Source organism: Quercus robur, chromosome 5 (genome assembly GCF_932294415.1).
Source record: "Quercus robur chromosome 5, dhQueRobu3.1, whole genome shotgun sequence".
Lineage (NCBI taxonomy): Eukaryota > Viridiplantae > Streptophyta > Magnoliopsida > Fagales > Fagaceae > Quercus > Quercus robur.
Genome location: NC_065538.1, coordinates 18,906,687 through 18,928,906, shown reverse-complemented (window position 1 = coordinate 18,928,906; position 22,220 = coordinate 18,906,687). Strand labels below are relative to the sequence as shown.

The window sequence follows — 22,220 nt, the reverse complement described above, 5'->3', positions numbered from 1 at the left end:
TAAATATTAATGATAACATTATCATTAAATATTTATAAAATATCATCACATAACTAAAACTCCATGTCCTCAAGAAAAGAAGATTTACAAAAAGTTCTCAAGGGAAAGCTCTTAATTTTTGCTTGAATCAAAATTACAGTAAAAAAAAAGGCCGACACAGTTATACCATGGGCCGAAATGGTAATAGTGGCATGTATTATTTTATATGACTAATTTTCCTTGTGCTAGATATGGAAGTAGGGAAAATACATCCTGTTTCAGGTAAATGTTTCCTCCCACTCATAGTTGGTGGGACTCACCAGCTGTGAGTGGGAGGAAGCATACATTCGAAACATGATATAGTTGGGTCTGTGTTAAATAAAGGTAATTTTACTATCATTAAATAAGAAATTTATGATTGAATTCCTTCTATGCTAAGAAGAAATCTTTTGATCTAAAACATTTCAAAATTAATTAAATTGGTTTCTAAAATCAGTATGCACATGTCTTGGATTGATATGTCAAGAACATTGTTCCTTATGTAACTTGAATAGAGAAAATTTATAGTATGATTAAAGTCTCTTTAGCTTAAGATGTATTGAATTTATCTTATTTTAATGAAAGTTACAGTCTTTTTATCAAAAAAAAAAAAAAGTTCCCAAACCTTACTTGGTCCCTAAATTCTTACTCTATTTTTTCCTCATTCTCTCATGGTAAATTGGTAATTAGAAACTAAGTTGGTTAGTTTTGAAATGCATTAAATCTAATAAGTAATGCTAGAGCCACATAAAATTGCACAACTTTTATCACAATTAGTCACATGCGTGACTTATGAGTGGTAGAGGTGTGATGGTGAGTCCATGTGAGGACACATCTTTAACAGTTACAACTTATCACATGATTATGTAATTTTGTATGGTTTTAGCATTGCTCAAATCTAACTGACATTAACCCAAATGTTAACTGTATTTTACCTTAAATTCAAATCCTACTGTATCAAAAAAAAGAAATCACATTCACTGGTATTTGATCAACATCTGATCGATGTTGAAAACCGACAAGAGAATAAATTAAAACTCAATTGTATGAAAGCCATTGAGTTCAAAACTTGAAATTGCCGCACCCATAAAAAAAAAAAAAAAATTTGTGGTGTTTTGTACCCCAACCCAAGAAGGATCATTTTTGTGATCCAGTCCACACAATATTGCAGTCACAAGACCCACAAACATTGACTGTGATTTCAACAGTTACGTATAAAACAAATGAAAGATACAACCAAATCCCCATCACTCAGCCCACAAGAAAGAAAGAAAAAGAAAAAGAAAAAAAGAAAAAAAAAAAAAAGAAGGAAAATGCTGTTTCAACTTTCAACCACAAAGTGCAGCCTGCAGAACTCTGCAAAACAGTCTTAGGTATTGTTACCTTCACTGTAATATCTAGTTTGCTGTACATGTATATATAATATATGTATTTGTACTTTTAATAAGATACTACTATATCATCATCATCATCTAGTACAATGTGAGAAAATAATAATAATAATAAATTAAAAAAACAGTACCAATTACCATGAACAAAAAGGATTATCCTTGAATAAAATTTTCCACCTGATATTTTTGACTTTTTCTGATACCCAAGCAGACACACATGGAGACGATAAGGCCTGCTAACGCCCTCATGTCCCTACAACTACAAGGCTACATATTACATCACACACCCACCATCTTATCACGACATTTCCTTTTTTTTTTTTTTTTTTTTTTATGTCACATGTCATGTCAATTGTCATGTCATGTATGTGGGTATGTTATATGTGCCTCTTTAAATACGGATAGCCAGTGCTATGATGACGTAGCCTCTCATATGGGAAAATTAAAAAAAAAAAAATCTCAAAAAAATTTTAATATTTTTTTTATTATATCTTTTTTATTTTATTTTTTTTAAAAAGCTTTAAAATCGAGACGCATGCAAAAACCTCATCATGGTGTCCTCTGTGTCCCACGCAAACCTCTCTCCCCCATGCCTTTTGTATTTTTTAAGCTTCTGATTCGCGCATTATCTTCTCTACTTGCACCCCTACTTGCACCAATTTACTTCCTTACCATTCACTTTTTTACTCCCCATGAACTTTGCGTCTCTTCTCATCATTCATTCATTTGACAAATTTAACCTCCGCAGCGGCTCTACTGCCAAACATTAGCAATCTAGTGGGTTTCCTTCCTAGTTCTAGTTATTTCCATTCATAATGTTTGCTAGTAATAATGTAATAAGACTTCCACATTTGGTGGAACTAGCAATAATGTAATAAGACTTCCACATTTGGTGGAACTAGCAAGAAGAGCCATAACCTTTTCTATTGAGGTGAGAATTCACAACTTGAAGTTCGATGGTGATTGACTTCGCAACTACAGACCTTAATTTTATAGTTTTTACAATATATGGAAATTTAATCTTTGAAACCAAAGAAGTAGCATATCAGGTCTGACTTGGTATTGTTTTAGACATGACAAACATGAGGGCAATGGCCTAGCTCATGTCCTTGTCGAAAGAGCAAGTTGTATTGCTGATTTTGATGTGAGGCTAAAATGTTTGCCACTTGATTTGGTGACTAAATTCTAACACGATTTTTTAGAGAATAAAAGCTTATTTTAAGTGAAAATGTTTTGCTGCATAATGAGTTATGTGACAATAAAAAGAAAATAACTTGTGTTTAAGGGTCATGAGTAATGCACATGATCAAATGGGCTTTTAAACATATGTTACTTTTTTTTATTGCTGCCACGTCTTGTTGTTGAATAAGAGATCTGAAATTTGAATATTTTTTATACCAAAAATCATTTGGTATTTCGTCAGGTATCATACTAACATAGGTTTAAGGATAATTGAGTAATTCTCGGACTTCTGTAGCTTTGCGGGAAACTCCAATCTCAAACTGCGAAAATGGGCAAAAGGGTCATTACAAAGTGCCACCACTTTTGAAAAAAAAAGGGTAAAAGAAAATAGAAATGCTCCATTTCCCTACACACACAGTGGAGTGCGAAGACCTCTGAGCCGAAAGTGACGAACCAATGAAAACCCACAGAGCAAACGCAACAGCAACAACAACAACAACATCAACAACAACAACATCAAACAACAACACAATGAAAACCAAAAGCAAACTACTTTCCTCTTCTGTCTTCCTCCTCACCTAGGGTTTTCCTCCTTTTCTAAAATATACTTTCCAAATTCCCATTTACCATTTCCCATTTCTCTCTTTTTTCTGCTTCCTAAAACAAAAATAAAAAGAGGGTACAAATGGGTTTGATTTGAGCTCATGTCTTTTGCTTTGTTTGTTTGTTTGGTTTGGTTTTGGTGAAACCTATATTATCAAAATGTTTCAGCTGTTAGCAGAGGAATCTTCTTGGACCATGAGGATTGCTGAAACCGTGTCGTTTTGGCTGGTTCTTAAGCCGTAGAGTGTGAGATCGGCAAAAAGAATATTTTCAGTTTCAGAGTAAAAGCTTGGATCTTTTTCTGGGGTGGAGCTTAGAGAGAGAGAGAGAGATACCGAGTTGGTGCTTTTGTGACTCGTTTCAAGGATTTAGCTGAGTTGGATCGGTAAAACTACGAGCCTTGAATCAAGGCCAACATATATAAACATATCTTCTTTTCTTTTCTTTTTTTCCTTTCTGGGTCTTTGTTTTTGTTTTTGTTTTTGGAAACAAAGTTTGGTAAAGGGAATAGTTGCTTCGAATGTTTTCCTGAGAGTTCTGTGGGGTTTTTAAGCTCTGATCTCGATAGATTTCATGTTGTCTTGTGTTTGGGGCTGTCTCCTATTGAGAAAACAAGGATAAACTACTACGTTCTTGTTAAGGATTTTGGCGTCTCGGTTTTATCTATATCCTTGCATTTCTCAATCTCTGTATTCTAAGCAAAATTACATATATTTATATGTATATAGTTTGAAGACCCGGGCACAAGATTTGAAAGTGCATTACTTTGCTTAAGACTTCAATTTATGTCCCTTTTTGTTGGTCTCTGAAGCTCTAGTAAGTGTTTGGAGTTTGTCACTTAGCAAGAGAAGCTACTTATATTTTGTATAGCTTTTAGTTGTGGCCAAGTGCTTGGGATTGTAGTGCAGGAAGTAAAGCTACTTGGGTTTTGTTTAGTTTTTTGTGGGGTACTTGAATTTTTAGTTTGTGGCTGTGTTTTTGGGTTTGAAGCTCTAGAAGGTGTTTGAGATTGTGCACTAGGAAGAGAATCTAATTGGGTTGGTTTAGTTTTCATTGAGGAAGTTGAGCTTGAAGTGATTGGAGATGGCAATGTCCTGCAAGGATGGTAAGCAGAGTGCGATTGACAATGGCAAGTATGTCCGATACACACCTGAGCAGGTTGAAGCCCTCGAGAGGCTCTATCATGAGTGCCCAAAGCCAAGTTCGATTCGGCGTCAGCAGCTTATTCGTGAGTGTCCAATTCTCTCCAACATCGAGCCGAAACAGATCAAGGTCTGGTTCCAGAACAGAAGGTAATGTTGGTTGGTTTGGTTCCATAGCCAAAAGTTTATGATTTTATATTTTTTCTCTCTCTCTTTGTCGGTTGAATTAGTAAAGTTGCAAAGAAACTGAATTTTGTGTCATTAAGTTTTCCTTATTGGAGCATAATGCAATCATTTGGTTCTTATTTGAGATGGGTTTTCCATGTTGTCTATATTGATTATAAATTTTAGATTTTGATAAGAAATTTCTCTCTACTTAGTTCGGTGATGTATTAGGCCTAGTTTCCCAAACAATGAGAAATTAGTATTAGATTTAGTTTTTTTTTTTTCCCCTTCTTTTTTTTAAGCTACCAATTGATTGTCTTGCTGTGCATCTGGTAACAATTTCATGCAATCTGTGTTTTGCTTTTGCAGATGCAGAGAAAAACAGAGGAAAGAGGCTTCGCGGCTTCAAGCTGTGAATAGGAAGCTGACAGCCATGAACAAACTTTTGATGGAGGAGAATGATAGGTTGCAGAAGCAAGTATCACAGCTGGTGTATGAGAATGGTTACTTCCGCCAGCATACCCAGAATGTAAATTTTGCACTCTTTCATCACAGTATGGTTGCAGGAAAAATCATAGGAAAAGAGCAGAAAACTTGGAATGTTAAAATTGCTTGTTCAAACATGATAATTACATTGCATGATTGCATTTTTTTTTTCTTTCCCTAGAATTTGTCAGCAACCAAAAGTTAATTATTACTATTGTCGTCATTATTTCTGTACTGTGTGTGAATTGTGATTGAGGGTTATTTATCTTACAGACAACTCTTGCAACCAAAGACACAAGTTGTGAATCGGTGGTGACTAGTGGTCAACACCATTTGACACCTCAGCATCCGCCAAGGGATGCTAGTCCTGCAGGGTTAGTGGGGATACAGTTGTTGGGTCCATTTCTGCCATTGTGCTTTGTGGTCACACATTGTTCTTTGTGCCAGTGGCTGATGAATTCATGCTTGTATTTTTTCCAGGCTTTTGTCCATTGCAGAAGAGACTTTAGCAGAGTTTCTTTCAAAGGCCACTGGAACTGCCGTGGAGTGGGTCCAAATGCCTGGAATGAAGGTATCTCTTTTCAAATTTTTTTTTTCTTTTTTTTCCTTCAAATAATTATTTAACTCAATGATTAAGTGTTGAAAGCTTAAATGATAGAACAATGAAAAAGTTAAGTTATAATAATTTTTTATTATCAAATTACAAACCTGGGTATCTGTTGCACTCCTCTGTAGTAAACCTCTAATTGCATTTTTTTCCTGGTTAACCGGAGAAACAGTATAACCCAAAATTTGTTGCAGTTGTTTAATGTTGTGTTTTTAGAAAATGGTCACTACGTATTGTTTGGTTGAACAAAGAGTTCTAATCTTTCTTCCTTATCATCTCTTTATGACATGCACAGCCTGGTCCGGATTCCATTGGAATCGTTGCTATTTCTCATGGTTGCACTGGCGTGGCAGCACGAGCCTGTGGCCTAGTGGGTCTAGAACCTACAAGGGTAAGTGCTTTGGGTTTCTAATTTGTTCCTTCGTATGTTATTCTTCTAGTTTGAGCTTATGAGATCGTATTGTTCACCATATGTCTTACAGGTTGCAGAAATCCTCAAAGATCGGCCGTCGTGGTTCCGCGATTGCCGAGCTGTGGATGTTCTGAATGTGCTGCCCACTGCAAACGGTGGAACCATTGAGCTGCTTTACATGCAGGTAAATACTAATTGTGATTTATATATGATGTTTGTCAGAGCCTTTTATACTAAATTGTTTATTGATCTCTTTATTTGTTGATGATATAGCTCTATGCTCCGACTACATTGGCGCCTGCTCGCGACTTTTGGTTGTTGCGCTATACTTCTGTTTTAGAAGATGGCAGCCTTGTGGTATGTGGTTCCAAAGTATTTGGACTTATGATTTCATAGTCAATTCAATGGATTTGTAGACACAAGCACATGTCCACATGCACATGCATGTGTTTTGTTTTCCTCTTTCTAGGTTGAGTATAAATCAAGTCGTTCTCATAATTTAACTTGGTGATCAGGTCTGTGAGAGGTCACTTAAAAATACTCAAAATGGTCCAAGCATGCCACCAGTGCAGCATTTTGTGAGAGCAGAAATGCTGCCTAGTGGGTATCTCATACGGCCCTGCGAGGGGGGTGGTTCAATCATACACATTGTTGATCATATGGATTTGGAGGTATAAAGTCTGCACGTCATGTATAATTTGATAATCTTTGGTTAGTTTTTTTGTTTCTGGAGTACTGGCTAGAGGAATTATGACTTTTGCTTGCTTGTTTGATTAACTAGCCATGGAGCGTGCCAGAAGTATTACGCCCACTGTATGAATCATCAACTGTTCTTGCACAAAAGACGACTATGACGGTAAGATTAGCTTTCTACTTTTTGTTATGTTGCAAGTTATGATTCTTTTACCACTGTCTGGGATGTATAGAATCATTATGGAAGTTTTGTTATTTACTTGAGAAATATGCAATTGTAAAATATAAAGGTGGTTGGATTTCATATTCCAAATTGTGTGTTATCCTCATCCAGGCTCTACGCCAGCTGAGGCAGATAGCTCATGAGGTTTCTCAGTCAACCGTGACAGGCTGGGGCAGACGACCTGCAGCTCTTCGAGCACTGAGCCAGAGGCTGAGCAGGTTAACATGCTCTGTTCTAATTTGACATGATGTCTTGATTTTGTTAATGTCCTCTGCTGTTCAGAATATGACGAATGTTTTCTGCAGGGGTTTTAACGAGGCACTTAATGGCTTTACTGATGAGGGGTGGTCAATGATGGGAAATGATGGCATGGATGATGTTACTATTCTCGTGAACTCTTCTCCTGACAAGCTAATGGGTTTAAATCTTCCTTTTGCCACTGGATTTCCAGCTGTCAGCAATGCTGTCCTATGTGCAAAAGCATCAATGCTATTACAGGTAAGGATGCTTGTAACTTTACATTCCAAATTGGCTGTCGAAATATTTTATAGGAATTTCTAAGTTAAGTATGTTATTAATTACACTAGTTTTTTAGGTGAGTCACTTTTCAAATTTACAAGCACTGTCCTATTGTTATGGAAAACATTTGGCAATATCTCTTGCTTTTTTATTTCATGCAGTAACTAGGGAAAAGAATTGGGTTACCCTCCCCATCCTCCCTTCCTCATCCTTTATGGGTATTTTCTTGCTGCCGTAGGGTATGGGGTAGTACATGAGATTCTTAAAATAAATAAATAAATCTTACTTTAGTTCCTGGGCTGGATACTCTCAAGTATCAACCTCAACTGTTTGGGGTACACAGATACATATTTTCGTGTCTTTGAACCATCAGTAGCTTTCTTCTCGTCTTTATTCCTTTCCTGTCCAGAATCCTGATCTGTAACTATAAGGGAAGATTCTTGTTACATTCAATCATAGTTTCACAATTATAATTGTATGATCTATAATGTTTTAGGTCAACACCAATAATCATTGTTTAGTATCTCTAATGTATTTAAAATAATCTTTAGTGTTTTCTTTATTATTTAAAAAACTATGCAAACTGGCCCTCAGAAGTGTTGAAAGGAGAGTTAGAAATAATATTTGTAATTGCAATTCCTGTTTTATTTTGGTACTTGGAACTGATTGTTGCCTTTTCAGAATGTCCCTCCTGCAATTCTTCTTAGATTCCTTAGGGAGCACAGGTCAGAATGGGCAGACAACAATATTGATGCTTACTCAGCTGCAGCTGTTAAAATTGGTCCCTGTAGCTTACCAGGGTCACGAGTTGGAAGTTTTGGGGGTCAAGTTATACTTCCACTGGCTCACACTATGGAGCATGAAGAGGTAAGCAATAATTCTAGAAAACCATTAAGGTCTTATTACATTATATTGTATTTTAATCCAATAGTGTGAAGCATGAGTGAGTTCTTTATTGTTATTATAATTATTATTCATGCATGTGATACTTAGTTCTTTGTACATTTTAGTTCTTGGAAGTCATTAAATTGGAAGGTGTGGGCCATTCTCCTGAAGATGCAATAATGCCTAGAGAAATGTTTCTGTTGCAAGTAAGTATTGTTTTTCTTTATTGCTTGTCTTTTGCTCCACTATGTAAGGATGGTGGTCATATTAGTTAACTGTGCCCTTATTATCCCTAGATCCAGCTGGGGGGCCTAGCTGCCATCCAAGATGAGCTCTAATATTTAGTCCAATTGGATTGTACCATCATAGGTTGTCCAGAATTTTTGCTCAATTTGGTCTGCTGTATGTTTTATTTTATGAAATTTCTAAGTGTTTGGATTGTCGTTGGTAATTGAATGGTTTGTTGTGGACAATAGAGCTGAAGCTGGAAATATAAAAGGATCTAAGTTTGTCATGAAGGAATGGATAATGCAACTGACTTTGGTTGAATGAAAGAGAATAATATATTTGGGTCCCTGGTTTTTCTCCTAGATTTCTATTCAAATTTTCTTGGTATTCCACTTGAAATGTGGTTATTTGTTATCTTCAATAGCTGTAAGATGTTAATTGAAGAATATGGATGTAAAAACCTGTGGTTATTATAAAACCAGTGGTTCCTATATGCACAAGGAAAGGCAATTTGCATAAATAAGCCAAGAAGTGAAAATGGAAATAAACATCTTACAGCTCTAGTATTAGTAGACCAATTTCTTGTTGTTTCTGCCAATGGATTTGGTTGATTCTTTAACTGCTTTTGTTCTGGGCATCTTTCTTACTTTGCTTGCTTGTGCTGTCTCTTTAGCTCTGTAGTGGAATGGATGAGAATGCTGTCGGAACTTGTGCGGAACTTATCTTTGCTCCAATTGATGCTTCTTTTGCTGATGATGCACCTCTTCTTCCTTCTGGTTTTCGCATAATTCCTCTCGACTCTGGGAAGGTTAGCTTCTAGATTGCATATGCCAAGTACTGTTGTTTCTTGAATACCTCATCCTTGGAATTCTTAGTTAATGCAGTCTAAAATGTTGCAGGAAGCCTCTAGTCCAAACCGCACACTGGACCTTGCGTCTGCTCTTGAGATTGGGCCAGCTGGTAATAAAGCGTCTAATGATTATTCTGCTAATTCTGGTTGTGTGAGATCCGTGATGACAATAGCATTTGAGTTTGCTTTTGAGAGCCACATGCAAGAACATGTAGCATCCATGGCTCGGCAATATGTCCGAAGTATTATATCATCAGTTCAGAGGGTGGCATTAGCACTATCTCCTTCTCATTTAAGTTCACATGCTGGTCTTCGGACACCACTGGGTACTCCTGAAGCTCAGACACTTGCTCGTTGGATCTGCCAGAGTTACAGGTGTGTCAGTTATTATTTTTTAACCTTTATTCATGAACATAATCAGAGCATCCCTCTGCCAGGAGGTTGGTGGATTGCAGGGTGTTACCTTCCATGCTTTGCTTCTTGTGAAATGTTAATATGTTGAATATCATCAATTTGTTTTCCTCCCTTGAGAACACCCTAAAGGATGATGTTCTTATTTCATTTTGGAAATCAATAGCAAAATGGTAGTACGAGATTCTGTCTTACTGTTAGTGAGTGACAGGCATTGATGAAGCAGGACATTGATGTGTTTTACCAGATGTACTTGACTGACACTTACAAGTATGTAGTTAGATAATTGGTGCTGCCTATGCAATTAAATTTGAAGTTGTAGAAAGAGATTGTTGTCAGTCGAGTAATATTGGTACTGGATATGGTTTCTTGCATGCTAAAGGGCCCGCGGGGTCAATTTATCTTTTGCATTTTTCACTAATACAACACCAGAATGTAATAAGTTGTTAGGAAGTGGGGTGAATTTAATGGGATTTTTTTAACCCTTCTGGGCTAAGTGGCTTTATTTGGGAACTTAAAAACTGTTATATATATATATATTTTATTCCATGGTCAGATAAGTTGGCTGACTCTTTCTAATTATGCAGATGCTACATGAGTGTAGAGCTACTCAAATCTGGCAATGAAGGGAGTGAATCCATCCTCAAAACCCTCTGGCATCACTCAGATGCAATAATGTGTTGCTCTTTGAAGGTGTGCATGAAAGTTACTTTGCTAAAAAACCCTCTCCCAAATTGTTTCTCTCTCTCTCTCTCTCTCTCTCTCTCTCTCTCTCACACACACACACACACACACACATGCCCAGTAGTAAACAATATGACTACTCAAACTGGGGATCATGCTATTAATCTGGCACCATATTACAATGGATAATTCTGACTTTTAAAACTCTCCAGTACTGAGAAGTGAGATACTAGAAAAAGTCTTTGCATTGGCATGAATTATTTAAGTTATGAGACAAATTTTGAGGTACCTCTTCTAATAGCTTTATCTGTCAAAGTATTATTGTGCTTTTTTCCTGGATAAGTGCATCAAACAATTTAGAGATCATTTCTTGACCACCATGCCAAATTAAATGTCAATTTCCCATGCCTAGAATCTGAAATAGAATGATGATTCACAATTCAAAATTTGTTCAATTTATATTGCTGTCTTCACAATTTTTGTATTTAGAAATGATTTTCAATCCATAGAGCCTAGAGTTCAATCCTTTGTCTCTAAGCAAGTGAATCTGACATTCAATTTATGCAGGCATTACCAGTTTTCACATTTGCAAACCAGGCAGGGCTTGACATGCTAGAGACCACCTTGGTTGCTCTGCAAGACATAACTCTGGAAAAGATATTTGACGATCATGGCCGAAAAACTCTCTGCTCAGAGTTCCCACAAATAATGCAGCAGGTATGGCAAAAATTCTCCAAAATCAGTATCTTTTAATTCCGTGTTCTTAGTAATTGAAACCGAAAGTAAATTTGCTCACGTAGAGCTAGTATAGGCCCTCTTTGAAGTCATTCCAAAATACAGAACTCCTTGCCAATACCATTTAATAAGAGTACGAACGGTGCTTTTATGTAGTCCATAGTTTCTTGTACATGTTGTAGTATATAGATCCATTTGGGTCAATAATATTTATAATATCAGGTCCTTTTAGTTCTACCTGAGAAACTACTTAGATGGTGGATAGCTTTTGTTTGGCCTTTGGCTTTAAGAATTTTGTAAAGGCTGGTAATAAATTGTTATATAACAATCAGGATTAGATTTTGATAGATTTTTAACATTGTTTTTATTTATTTCTATCGTTTTGGTAGGGCTTTGCTTGTCTCCAGGGTGGTATCTGTCTCTCAAGCATGGGCCGACCAGTCTCATATGAGAGAGCAGTGGCTTGGAAGGTTCTGAACGAAGAAGAGAATGCTCATTGCATCTGCTTTATGTTTGTGAACTGGTCTTTTGTATGAAATTGGATCAGTGAGTATTCAAATGCATTATAGAACTCCAGAAAACCCCTTGTGTTATATTGGCTTGTTAGTCTTTTTGCTGCAAAACCTTGTTTCTGAATGAAGACCTTATGTGTTAGCCTTCCTTTTTGTTGTAATTGTAAACTTAAACTAATACTAGTACCTTGGTATGTCATGCTTTAATCAGTTTATTGATGCTAACAGTGCTGGTTTGTCTTCAAGCTCTCAATCCATAACTTGAACAAGGAGGTTTAGATCTGGGATCCGGGTATATGTGGTTGATTTTCCGAACATGTAACTAACTCCCGGTCCCAGGTCTGTGGTTGATTTTCCGTACATGCAACTAACTAGTAGGTCCACGCAGTTTGATTTTGCTTTGAAAATGGTCCTATATTCCTATCTATCTTCCTAATGAATCATTAATATCACTAAGTGCCAATAAAATGGCTTTTTTGCCCCTCGCGTAATGGCTAGATTAGTTACAGATATTGATAAAAGGGTTATTTTTAATACAGATTAAAACTTGGTGGGTTAAATGAGAAATTCCAAATTTAAGGCACTGCAGTGAAAAAATAATTTTAGAAAGTAGGAACAGTATAATTGAATCTTATTCATAGTATAAAAAAAAAAATGTGCATTTTATATTCATCTCCCTGGTTAGTAGCATGTCAGTGCAAGGACTTCGTTGAAACGCTGATGGTTGATATGTTTTGTAGAATTTTGTATGCAAGTTTTAAATAATGGAGTAACGGGACATGAATAGTTGTGGTGTGGCCCGGCTGCAACAAAGGGGTGGCACTTGGGCTGGGTGAGAAGATTTGAACGTGTGACATGTACTTTGATAGCCAATGTATGGTTGCCCTTTTAAATTTGAGTATTTATGTTCAAATTTTAGGTTCAAGCCACATTTTGATCGTTACTAGCTAACAAAGTTATGGCCATGACGACGAATGCATACTTAATAGGGTTGAATTATTTGTAAAAAAATTAACGAAATGCATAATGAATTGTTCTTGAATTCATGGTGTGGTTACTGCAACTGTTCTTGAATTGCCTTGTGCATAATGATGAGTGTTGATGCGCAGAAATCTTCAGTGAGCCTCGTGTCCAAACACAACATTGAAAGATCTACAAGAAGAAAATCATAGAGGAGGGAACCGGTATGGTACCGACCTAAGTGTCATTGATACTTGATATCTAAGAATTTGGGTAGAAATATAAGATTATAGAATGAGTGGGAGCTATTCTCAAACCCTTTGCTAATGGGCTGGTGTTGCCTTTATATGGGCAACTTGAGTGACGGTTGCCTTTACAATGGTCCCATTACATAAATGGAATGCAATTAATACACTAATTGTAACGGCCAGGAGAATGTTGGGACACATGATAGTTCAAAACAATCATGAATTAATGGCATATTAAATGTATTCCGCTGGTTACGCTTTCATTTTCTAGTTCAGCTGATTGCATAGTCATCCATTTAGTTGGGCGAGTCTAGACGTAGATAGTTACAACAAGGATGATATGTCTCATTTTGTAATTGGAATACAATTATTATATTTGTTGTTACGGTCTTAGGGTCATCGGCATAAGTGACTATTCGGAACTGTCATGAATTAATGACATATTAAATGTATTCCATTGGTACATTTGTCTTTTCTAGTCTAGTTAACTGCATATATCCATTTAGGTAAATGAGTCTAGGTGTAGATAGTTATGATAAGAATGATATGTCTCATTCCATAATTGGAATACATTTATTATACTAGTTATTATGGTCGTAGGGTCATCTGGACAAGTGACTGTTCGGAATAGTCATGAATTAATGACATGTATTAAGTGTATTATGTTGGTTATTCTTTTTTAATATGATCCAGTTGACTGCATGGTCATTATTTAGGTGGACACGATTAAGAATGATGCCATGAAATATGGAATCATGATACTATAAATTTTAATATTAGTATGAGTTGAAGTGACAATAATAATATTTATTGTCATATAAGTTTTTGGTCGTAAAATTAGTAGCAACTTTAAAATTTTTCATACTTTTAGTTTATTTTGTTTAGAGATGTGTTACGTCTAAAACATTTTCACAATACTAACATAACAAATCATAGGTGGTAAATTGTTATTGGTTCTAATTTGAATTCACAACTTAAATTACTTTTTTGTCCAAATATAAATGCAAATAACAACCTGACATTTAAAATTTGTTGTAAAAATATTGTAGATATAACATTTTTCTTTTGTTTATATACAACTTTTTACAACTTCAAATTTTCAAAGCTCACGTAAATTTTAACTCATTTTCAGCAACACACACACACCAAAAAAAAAACCCCACACCTAAATAAGCTAATGCTAAACAGATACAAACAGTTATCTTATCACCTTCCACCATTTATGTGGAAGAAAAGGTGTCATTTTATTTGAGGACCATCTGCAAATCAAACTGCCAAAGGCTCAAAATTAAGAATATCCCCCTATTTTCACGTGATGAGTGCACAAAAGGGTTTGATGGCTGATATGATAAACCTTTTTTATTTTTTTTTATTGGTTGAGAAACCTGATATGATCAACCTGGATCCAACCGATTAATGAGAATATATATTATAAGATGTCAATTTTCATTTATTTGGTAACTTTCATGTCTATAAGGCTCATAAATGTAGTAATTAAAAGGCTCATAATTTATTTGCTTTTGGCTCTTGCTGAGAATTTGATGCCTTTGATGGTACTTGTGTCACCATTTCCATTTGTTTTTGTTGTTGTTGAGGTGCTTCTTTAGTCTGAGGAGCTTGTTGAGATGCATTTCCATTCTTTGATTTAGAGGCACTCGCTTGTGTAGCTTGAGTATCACCACCTCCTGTTTTCGATTTTTTCCCATGCATCCATTCAGGAAATCAAGAAAAAAAAAAGCTACTTCAAATTTTATTCTCTAAAACTTACAAATTGCTATTTTAGATTTTAAACACAACAAAAATAAAATTTAGCAACCTATTTATTATGTTATTGATATAAAATTACATTGATCACTATAATTCGATAGTTAGAGGAAGAGGATTTGAACCATTGATGTCTCATTTGAAAACACTAAAAAGTGTCAATCAATTGAGTTACAAGGTTCTTGGCAACATTATGTACATTCATTGTCATCTCACTTTGTAAGCTTACTATAGAGAAAATGGTAATAACTTAATATTTTCCTTAAAATAATAGGTCTAAACATTGTAGCAAAAACAAATATGAGAACATAAGGTTTCTGATCATACCTTTAACTTTCTTCATTTTTTTTGTGAAATATGAAGATCAATTAGCAAAGCCCCTATTTATAAAGAATGATTCAATTATTCTATTCCTTGTTTCTCAAAACTATCCTTGATTTAATTGGAAATGCATCACGTGTATATTATTAATTCCATATCACTAATGTAATTTCTAACATGCTCATGATTAACTACAAATAATAATGAAGTGACATGCTAAAAATTTATGATTGAAGTCTGCAAAAAGAAAAAATTTCCCCTCGCGTAATGGCTAGATTGGTTACGGATATGGATTGAAGGATCATTTTGAAAACAGATTCAAACTTAGTGGGTTAAAATCAAAATTTTAATACTCAAGGTATTGATTTAATTGAATATTTATATATTCAAGCTACACATAGTGTAACTCTTTTAGAGTAACACATTTTTCAAACAATTGATATATTGTATTTCCATCTAGAAGAATACCATATGGACAATATTTATTATTGATTTTTTAGATGCCTTTCTTTCTAATCTTATAAAATATGGTTAAAGAGTCTTGAACTGCCTCTTCTATATTGATGATGTACTCAGAAAATGTGATCATAGTTTTTTTTCCCAATTTTTTTATTAGTTACAACTATGAATTGAAAGTAACAAATTAATAATTATAGGTTTATTTTTTCTTCTAATAACGGGCAGTATTAGAAAGTCATTCATAAATTAGTGATGGAATCAAAACATGGCAAGTCTGCTTAGTTTTGGTTTATTTATGAACTATGACTAATGTTGCGTTTATAATGTTTTTACAACAAATCATGGATGATATATTGTTTTTGGTTTTAATTTGAGTCAATTATTGATATCACTTTTTTTTTTTTTACTTACAAATAATAGTCTATCACATAAAATTCATCGTAAATTTACTTTAAAAATATTGTGAACCTAGCATTACTCTTTATTTATACTTTTTTTTTTTTTTTTGAGTCGGCGTTTGATTATAACATCCAACAAAATAAACATAAAGGGAGTATATATAAATGAGAAAAAGGAAAAACTATAATTTCACAAATACAAGTAAAATGAAAGTACTTTATTGAAGAGAATCTAGAGATACATGTTTAATATTATAGCACCCACAAACTGGATATGCCTGGTTACAAATACTGATGACCCTGAGGTTAGAGTAAAAGTGAGGAACATATGGTGGCAGCTCTTCACAACATCTAACAACTAAAGCCTTTGTTACTCACAGATTGTAAGTTTAATGTAACACAATCACTGACGTTAATTTGGCATATACGTAATTGTTGGATGACCATATTTATAGTTAACATGCATGAACTAGCAAGGGAATAAGAAAGACTGACAGAGTGCCCATAACCCAAAAAAAGGGAAGGTGAAAAAGTAGGGTAAATGGCTTGTAAATGAGCATTTGGTCCAACCCATAAAAACCTTGGAGGGGTGAGATTTAAGGTTTTGAACCTCGTTTACTACATAACCCTAGAAGGTATAAGAGATGGGAAAGTCAGAACCAAATCACGCAAGGAATTGTCAAAAAGCCCCATAGAAGAAAGATGCACTAAAACTTTGGACTAACTCAAAAAAACCTTGGTAAGGTAACTAAATGGTTGGTCCACAAAATAGATGGTGAATGAGTATCCAAGCTTAAGGAGGGACATCTGGATTTTCATTGTGGAATTAGCAAAATCCAAGCATAGGGCTTTAAAAAGGTTTAAATGGAGAAATATACATATACTAGTTAGAATAGAGAAGGAACATGTTCACAAATATAAAGAATCATGTCCCTCCAAAGATAGATAGGAATGCAGGAGCCTTTTAAAGGCTCAATTGGCCATGGTGAGATCACTGATCTCCCTTGTGATCGCTGGAATACAACTTGAACTTCGAGCAATCCCACCCTTCTTTTGCCCTCCTTTGTCTCTAGGACTAATAGACTTAGCCCTCACACCTCTCCCTTCCAATTTGCTCTTCTTCAACATTGCCCTCATGGCCTCAGCTTGGAACAAAACTGGATAAGCCCTACCAAACTTGTTAAACCTAACACATGCACTCATATGTGCACTCAAAGCCTCTTCACTCTTCCCTCCATTCTTCTCCATCTCTTCCTTCACTGCTTCAGTACACAGCCCACATATCCACTTCCCGGAGAACTTGTTTCGCACCCTCTCAATGTACTCCGGCGTGCACTCCTCGCACATGCCACAGCACTCGCACTTTGCATTTTCAACCTCGGATATTGGTGGGAGTGCTGTTAAATCAATCCCTTCTTTGCTAAGCTCGAATGAAATGTCTGAAACTGTTCTTTTAAGGCTATCGGATGAGAGTCTTGGTGGCTTGGAGAAGTTGTTGCTCCTACTGTAAGAGCTAGCAATAGCCTTTCCATGTGGTGCCATGATAAACAATACAATAACTTTCTTAAAGGAACAAAGAGATCACACAATAAGAGCAATTGAAATGACTTTGATGAGTGGTATAACTTTGAACACTTATCTCAAGATGGAAGAAGGAAACTACAGCACTACTCTTATTTATATTAGTTCTACTCCTCTTTTTTTTGAACCTATACAGTGAATTTATGTGGATCTTGGAAACTCACATGTCAATTATCAACGTAAGCGTGAAGAGTTGTGAATATGCTCGATTTTTCGTGAAAAGCAAGTTGTTCTGCTTCTTTTAAGTTTGAAATAACTATGCATATAAGTTTGGAACTGACCACTTCTGGTTGTGATTCCATGAATGTGTTAAGATATTTTGCTTCTTTGCTTTAATTTTATTGGATGATAATAACAAGACGGGTGTGGCTCTCCATAGTCGTACCGTGCATGGCTTTGCTTTTATGCAGTTGGTTCATCAATGACCTGCTAGTATAATTGTACTAGAGATCAGCCACTCTTGCTCTTAAACAGGAGCGGTACATAATCCACTGATAATGTAGGAATTTAAAAGAAAAAAGAAATGTTATTTATAGAGGTTATATAGTATAATTGGTAGTATTTTTAGCATTTTTTAGACCAAATATTAAGTGGTTTTCTAAAAAATCTTATAACTCAACTAACGCATTTGAGTGTTTCTAATATAAACGCGGTGTCTTTTTCTTCTTCTTTTTGGTTTGAAATCTCCTTTCCCTTTCGTAAATATATGTGCCTGTAAAAGAAAACGACCTGCACATTCACGGGTGTGGCTACCCTACCCATATAAAGGTATCTAACTGCTTTTGTAGGGTTGAAATGAAAGAAAAAGACTGCTTCAAATGGTCTTTCTCTTCCCTACAACCACAACCTCAAGTTTTTTTTTTATAAGAACCACAACCTCAAGTTAATCACGAGCAAATATATCATCCATAAGAGAAACATAGAGGTTCATAAAGTTGATTATGACAAGAAGCGTTGATTATGACAAGAAGCTTAGAATAAGAAAGTTTGAACCTTTTTGAAGTCATAGGGTCTGTTTGGATAGAACTTATTTTGCTGAAACTGAAAACTGAAAACTAAAAACACTGTAGCAAAATAATTTTTAAATGTGTGAATAGTATTGTGTGACCCATTTTTAATGAAAAAGTTGATAAAAAGTGGAGTTTGTGGAATCCGTGAACAGTGCACAAATGCACTGTTCACAGCAGAACTGGTCAACTATTGCGGCTGAAAAGGGAAAAAAAAAAAAATTGAGGAAACGCAGGCGCAGCATAAGTGCTATCCAAACGAGCACATAGTTTCCACTAAAGTAAAAAAATGACAGATTTAAATTTGTTGGTTATTACAATAGTATTTCTAATAATGAGATTGTCAAAATATTAAATTTATTATATGATTATTAAATAACTAGCTAGAAATATCTTATTATATAAAAGTAAATATATGTTTATTTAAGAGTAAACTAGCTAGAAATATCTTTAACCAAAGCCTTTAAGCCAACAGTCTCTAATTTCAGTTGTCATTCATCCTCCATACCTGCTCACTTTTTTTTTTTTTTTTTTTGATAGATATGATAGAAGTTGAATATATGGTGTTCACTTCATTATAATTGTTTTCCATCGTTAGATTAAGACATCAATCGGTTTATAGTGTAGCATGAGACATCCAAGCCCCATATATCATCCTCCATACTAGCTAATTTTTTATTTTATTTTTGTTGGTAAATATGACAAAAATTCAATCTATGTTGTTCACTTTATGATAATTGTTTTTATTATCAGGCTTAGACATCAATCAGTTTATGGTATAGACGGAATTTGAACCAAATCTTTCAAGTCAATAATCTCTAGTTCAATTGCCATTAAAGCCCCACATATGTCATCCTCCATACCATCATTTTTCTTTTATATATATAATAGAAGTTCAATCTATGACGTACATTCTATAATAATTGTAATTTTAATTATTAGACTAAGATATCAATCAGTTTAAAATATAGGCAAAGTTCAAACCCTAGATTTGTTATTCAACGGCGAAAAACTTTTATCAGTCAAGTTAATTAGAATTTACAATATTAACTAACTTATGGGGAAAAAATAATTTTAAAAAGATTAAAAATACAAAAAAATAATAACCATAAAAATTTACAAAGTGTTTTATAAAAAATAAAATAAAATAAAAAATAAAAACTTCTCTTTTGTCAACATCTTAACCCACTTTCATTAATAAAAGAAAAGCAGTAACACATTGACTAAACAAATTGAGACCTATTCCTTACCTCCTTCCCATATTAGAAAAAGTTATTTTATGAGATATTTTTATGAGACTTTCCTTTCACAATCTACAATATTAACTAACTTATGGGGAAAAAATAATTTTAAAAAGATTAAAAATAAAAAAATAATAATAATAACCATAAAAATTTACAAAATATTTTATAAAAAATAAAATAAAATAAAATAAAAACTAAAAACTTCTCTTTTGTCAACATCTTAACCCACTTTCATTAATAAAAGAAAAGTGGTAACCCATTGATTAAACAAATTGAGACCTATTGCTTACCTCCTTCCCATATTAGAAAAAATTATTTTATGAGATATTTTTATGAGACTTTCCTTTCACAATCTACAATATTAACTAACTTATGGGGAAAAAATAATTTTAAAAAGATTAAAAATACAAAAAAAAAAATAATATCCATAAAAATTTACAAAGTATTTTATAAAAAATAAAAAAAATAAACTAAAAACTTCTCTTTTGTCAACATCTTAACCCACTTTCATTAATAAAAGAAAAGTGGTAACCCATTGATTAAACAAATTGAGACCTATTGCTTACCTCCTTCCCATATTAGAAAAAGTTATCTTATGAGATGTTTTTATGAGACTTTCCTTTCACAATACATATGGGTTCCACATACTATGAGAGGGTGGTCTCATTAGACTGTCTCTTGAAAACTCTTTTTGCAAGCATTGCTTCATGTGCTAATTGTAGGCCCACACAATTTCAGCCCCCCACCCTCAGTCGTAGCACACTAGCCTAACCTAATCCATGATATAAAGTCCAAGGTAAATTCAATTAAGTTTGAGCACTCACACCTATATATGATACTAGTTAGTGCACTTGCACAAATAAGCTCATGCTCTTTGTATTGTTCAACAAAAGATGTATGTTTGTGATAATACACTAAAAGATAATTAAAAATTACAAAGAGAGTCAAAATTTAGAAGGAAATCAGTTAAATCACTTTCTCCTCCTTTCTCTTCTTCTCTAATTCTTTCTATCTTCCTCCCATACCTCGCAAACATTCTCAAGAATCAACTCCTCTAATGGGTAAGGCTTGGGCACTTCGTGCAACCACACTTAGGTTCGAGTCCCGCTGCCCACAGGTTTCCGTTGGTGGGCATACTTAATGAGGGGTGTACTCAAATGAGGTGACTCTCACACGGCTCGCATTCGTGGCCCTTCAGCTGGGTGGGCATGCGTACGGCTCCCTGCCCGGGGGTAAAATATAGCCATAAAGGCCCCCATTTTTTCATTCTAAAAAAAAAAAAAAAAAAACTCCTCTAATGGCCACCACCACCACCTCTCCCAGCCCATAACCAACCATCGTTATAGCCATAGTCACCGACTCACTGACACCACCACCGTTACATTGGCCATGTCTCTTACCAACCACTAATCGCAATCGCAGGCTCAAGCCACCATTTGTCGAGACTCAAGAATTTTTTAGCGCTAATTCATTAATCTTTCAGTCTATGCCAACACGTACACTTGAGTTTCTCGTGTTATATTTGTACAAAAATATTTTAATTTGACTTAATTTTAATACTTTTATTGACAGTAAAATTGTAAATTTTGTTCATGTGTATCATTATATATTACAATAAAATGATCAAAATCATTCTTTTTAATTCCATATTTTAGTATTATATTCCATGGTTTAGACCTCACCACTTCCTCCCCTTTATCAATCCATCTCAACCAAAAAAGAAGAGAGATCTTACCACCATATATGTTAGGTTCTAAATATTTAAGATTATAGTTTAGGAACTAAATTTTTTGTATGTTGGCAAATCGAGCACAAGAACTAGTCTAGCATAAGATCTTAGTGTCTTTGAAAAGGTTTAGATATTGCTCAAGAGGATACAAGTCAAGACTCAAGAACATACAAGTTATAGAAAGAAGAATTTAGACATTGCTAAGCTTGACCGATTGAAAGAAAGCTTCGACCGATCGAGACATGGATTCTGCAGATTTTAAATTAGGCCCAAAAGCCCACAAAATGTTTAGCGTTTGAGTCCAACACTGTTAAGTATAAAAGGGAAACTCTAATACAAATTTTTCAAGTCTTATGAGTTACTCTTGTGAGATCTGAAAGGTTTTGTAACCTTCTAATTACTCAACAAGCATTTGTTGGAGATAAGATTCAAATTACTAGTGCTAGTGGAGATAAGTTGCTACAAGTAGATCAACCACAATTGATGATCTAAACCTTTGAGTGGAGACCTCAATGTCACACACTAGAGCGTTTATGTGCAATATATTCATAATAGAAGAGTCCATGGATTCAGAGTTATGTGTTGTCACATAAATAGGTACTACATGAGATAGCAGTAGATTTAGGGTTAAGTCTATTGTAAAAACTTTCATTATATTAGTGAATTATTGCCTTGTGAATTGTTTAGGTTAAATCCTCCCTAAGTTTTTTACTTTGAAATTGGATTGTTTTATTAGTTTTTCTGGGTCATCAAATCATTGTGT

At 34.6% G+C, this 22,220-nt stretch overlaps 2 protein-coding genes across 2 annotated transcripts; one reads left to right on the top strand and one right to left on the bottom strand.

Annotated features, from left to right (window-relative positions):
* The first annotated feature begins 3,018 nt into the window (after positions 1 to 3,018).
* LOC126725380 (homeobox-leucine zipper protein ATHB-15) lies at positions 3,019 to 11,991 on the top strand. Its single transcript, XM_050430081.1, has 18 exons — positions 3,019 to 4,486; positions 4,871 to 5,030; positions 5,261 to 5,361; positions 5,468 to 5,558; positions 5,890 to 5,985; positions 6,077 to 6,190; positions 6,280 to 6,363; positions 6,522 to 6,677; positions 6,788 to 6,862; positions 7,034 to 7,140; positions 7,228 to 7,420; positions 8,123 to 8,308; positions 8,452 to 8,532; positions 9,228 to 9,362; positions 9,454 to 9,779; positions 10,403 to 10,508; positions 11,067 to 11,216; positions 11,624 to 11,991. The coding sequence occupies exons 1-18, from the start codon at positions 4,278 to 4,280 to the stop codon at positions 11,768 to 11,770; spliced, it is 2,517 nt and encodes an 838-aa protein (XP_050286038.1). The 5' UTR covers positions 3,019 to 4,277; the 3' UTR covers positions 11,771 to 11,991.
* A 4,102-nt stretch (positions 11,992 to 16,093) lies between these two features.
* On the bottom strand, positions 16,094 to 17,560 carry LOC126725379 (uncharacterized). Its single transcript, XM_050430080.1, has one exon. It carries the CDS (start codon positions 17,436 to 17,438, stop codon positions 16,869 to 16,871), a length of 570 nt encoding a protein of 189 aa, XP_050286037.1. The 5' UTR covers positions 17,439 to 17,560; the 3' UTR covers positions 16,094 to 16,868.
* Between the last annotated feature and the right edge of the window lie 4,660 nt (positions 17,561 to 22,220).

Bases quoted from the DNA above. Each gene is read 5' to 3' on its own strand.
- LOC126725380 (XM_050430081.1), top strand. From the start codon at position 4,278: ATGGCAATGTCCTGCAAGGATGGTAAGCAGAGTGCGATTGACAATGGC. The intron at 5,031-5,260 runs GTAAATTTTGCA...TTTATCTTACAG, and splicing joins TCCGCCAGCATACCCAGAAT to ACAACTCTTGCAACCAAAGA. The intron at 6,191-6,279 runs GTAAATACTAAT...TTGATGATATAG, and splicing joins TTGAGCTGCTTTACATGCAG to CTCTATGCTCCGACTACATT.
- LOC126725379 (XM_050430080.1), bottom strand. From the start codon at position 17,438: ATGGCACCACATGGAAAGGCTATTGCTAGCTCTTACAGTAGGAGCAAC.